General features: G+C 36.9%; 1 protein-coding gene across 1 annotated transcript; it reads right to left on the reverse strand.

Moving 5' to 3' along the window:
• Positions 1–160: 160 nt before the first annotated feature.
• Positions 161–2,615, reverse strand: LOC102210932 (titin-like). The gene is made up of 5 exons (XM_013912277.1): positions 2,561–2,615; positions 1,040–1,192; positions 776–901; positions 510–679; positions 161–181 (listed from the first exon to the last, which is right to left on the reverse strand). Exons 1-5 carry the CDS (start codon positions 2,613–2,615, stop codon positions 161–163), a joined length of 525 nt encoding a protein of 174 aa, XP_013767731.1.
• Positions 2,616–2,720: the final 105 nt, after the last annotated feature.

The following is a 2,720-nucleotide window of genomic DNA, read 5'->3' on the forward strand; positions in this document are numbered from 1 at the left end:
TGTTGTTTGGACACATCGTTTGACCCTGTATGCAGAACAATGTTTGTCACAGTTGGATATTCATCTGCAATTTGAGGAATTCTCTCCTTCAGGATGTTGACCATATCGTTAGGAAAGCAGAGGACTTTAGTGTTCTTACTGCACATGCTTTGTACATCCTTTACGGCAGAGTCACCCACAACTGAAATTTAACAGAATTTTCGGGAAATATAAAATAAAAGTGCATGAGACCATTTCCATCTATTACTGTTACGTGCTTGTTGTGAGGTGTAATAATGTACTGTATGTTTAAAACAGCATCACTCTACTGGGGCAGCTCTTATTCCCTGTTTATCCAAGCTAGAACTAGCTTTAGATTGGCTGCCCCTCACCTGTTCAACTTCTTGTTAATGCATTTATCTGACATGGCTTACATGGCTAATCAGGTAAATGACAGCAAATTGATACATTTAAGTAGACAAAAAATGAGCAGCTGACTTGTTATGTGAACAATCAGATCCTGTTTGTACCTTTGCTATGCTGAGCTGATTGCTTGAAGACTGAACTCTTTGCTTGGCACTTATCACCCAGGAATAGATGACTGGTTCGACGCCTGTGATGGCTTGGGCTTCACAGGTGAGAGTACAGATGGTCATCTCAGGGTTGCATGATTTGGAGACAGTGGGTTTGGGGACAGCAGCTGATAATTAAAAGCAGCAAACAAACAAGCTAATTATTTAAAATATGGTGGAAAAAATGATTCAAAGCGAACTTCAGTCTGAATTTGTCCACTTACAGATAACAGTGATTTTAGTCGGGTTCATGACTCTGTTGTTGATCTCTGCTGTGTAGATGCCGCTGTCCTTTACAGTCAGGTTTGAGATGGTCAGAGCTCCAGTGTTGAAATCAAGCTTACACCGACCTAAGAACATGACCATAGTAGCATGATGTGTTTCAATAGATTATTAGGTAGTTTCACAATTTTTTTGTCTGAAGATGGCAGCATGAAAACATATCATATAGTCTGTGTATACACAGAGTTGTTTGCTGTTAAATGTACCTTTAAACTCCCGGTATGCGAATGTTTCCTTGCCGTACCACTCCACAGCGATGTCCGGGCCGTGTTTCCACGTGATGCTGGTGATGAGATTAGGCATGGAGCCTGGTGATAGGACAGCTTCGTCTCCCAGTTTCTTGTAGGTGGCCCCATTGACTGCAAAATAAAAACATGACTTTCTCTTGTTTTTAAGCATTTGCAGCAAAATGTACAATATCACAAATATCACAGGTTAGCATAACTAGCAATGAAGCTACAATATGTAACCAAGTACCAGTGAAAGATACTATTTTGATTATTGCTGATGGTTCATCAATTTATGACCTTATAAATATGACTTTATACTTTGCAGTGTTCATTGGTTAACTAGCTATAGTTAAAAATGTGCCTTTGAAAATACAAATTAATGATTCCAGCTTTTCCAAATATATATAAAAACAGTTCAGGCCCATTTGGGGGCTCCTCAAGCTGAACTCAGAAGGACATTAGCGGTCAGTGTCCACAAGAGCCAGGATATCTTCTGTTTTGCCCACCTTCACCGATGATGACTTCACATTATAAATAGAACTTTTAATTGACATTAATTAATTAATTCACTTTAAACATGGCTTGAACAGAATGACTGACACTACACTGAGATGACAGACTACCAGTCTTTTCTCCCCTCTGTGAAGAGAGAACCTGTGAACCTGATTCTGCGCATTAAAGGGAGAATTTGTATGAATTAGAAAATCTTAATGTAAATGCAGCTCTTGTCCAAATGTGGCAGTGCAGTTTCTTATGTCTGTTACTTCAACTGCTGAAAGTAAAATGGACTACCATCATGTGGTTAAGAGACTGAAAAAAAGGTAAAAGAAACGACGCTGTGCATGCTTCCCCTCTTATCTGCTTTACCAAAAACAGTTATTTAGCTTACTTAGTTACTTTTGAGACTTTTTCTCAGGTTTGATAACTAAAGTGTTCATCCTAAAACTGGTATATTATACTGAAAATTGACTTTTATTACTCACTCTGAATCATTCTTAAATACTACTACTACTACTATTTAAATAACTAGGCTGCTTTCAAAGGTAACCTTAAAATATGAACTCTGTTGAACCGTGGCTTGTAAAAATGAAAAGGATTGAATGTGTTTGCAAGCAGTTTGCAAGCGCTTCACTATTAACACCTAACATACTTTATTGGAGGGTGACTGAAAAATTCCACCGCTCTATCTTTCAAGTTGTTAGAGTGAAAATATACCTTTAGTTGGTTTTATTTTTGGCTCAGTTCTTGTTTTCAGTAATTTATGGGGCAACCTGATATCTTTTAAAATGCAAAGAATTCAAATTTTATGAACATTTAAAATAGCTGCAGTCATACGTGATACATAGTGTGTTTAAACATCGTTATTAATTATGTGAAGTAAGTTCTGTAAACCTTCACATATAACACTATAGGTTTTATGTGTGCAAAATAGACATCTTTAGGTTGAGGCTATATTGATTACGTGTCCATACAAAAATACAAAACTCCCCAACTCACCTGAGATGACTCCTATTGCGATGGTCAGAATCATGAGTCCCACAGACAGAAACATCCTGTCAAAAGAGTCAAAAATATGATGGAAAATAGCAAATAACCAGCTGATTATATATGTGTATATATATATATATATATACACATATATATATGTATATACACA

Source organism: Pundamilia nyererei, unplaced genomic scaffold (genome assembly GCF_000239375.1).
Source record: "Pundamilia nyererei isolate P.nyererei 1_Seehausen unplaced genomic scaffold, PunNye1.0 scaffold00085, whole genome shotgun sequence".
NCBI lineage: Eukaryota > Metazoa > Chordata > Actinopteri > Cichliformes > Cichlidae > Pundamilia > Pundamilia nyererei.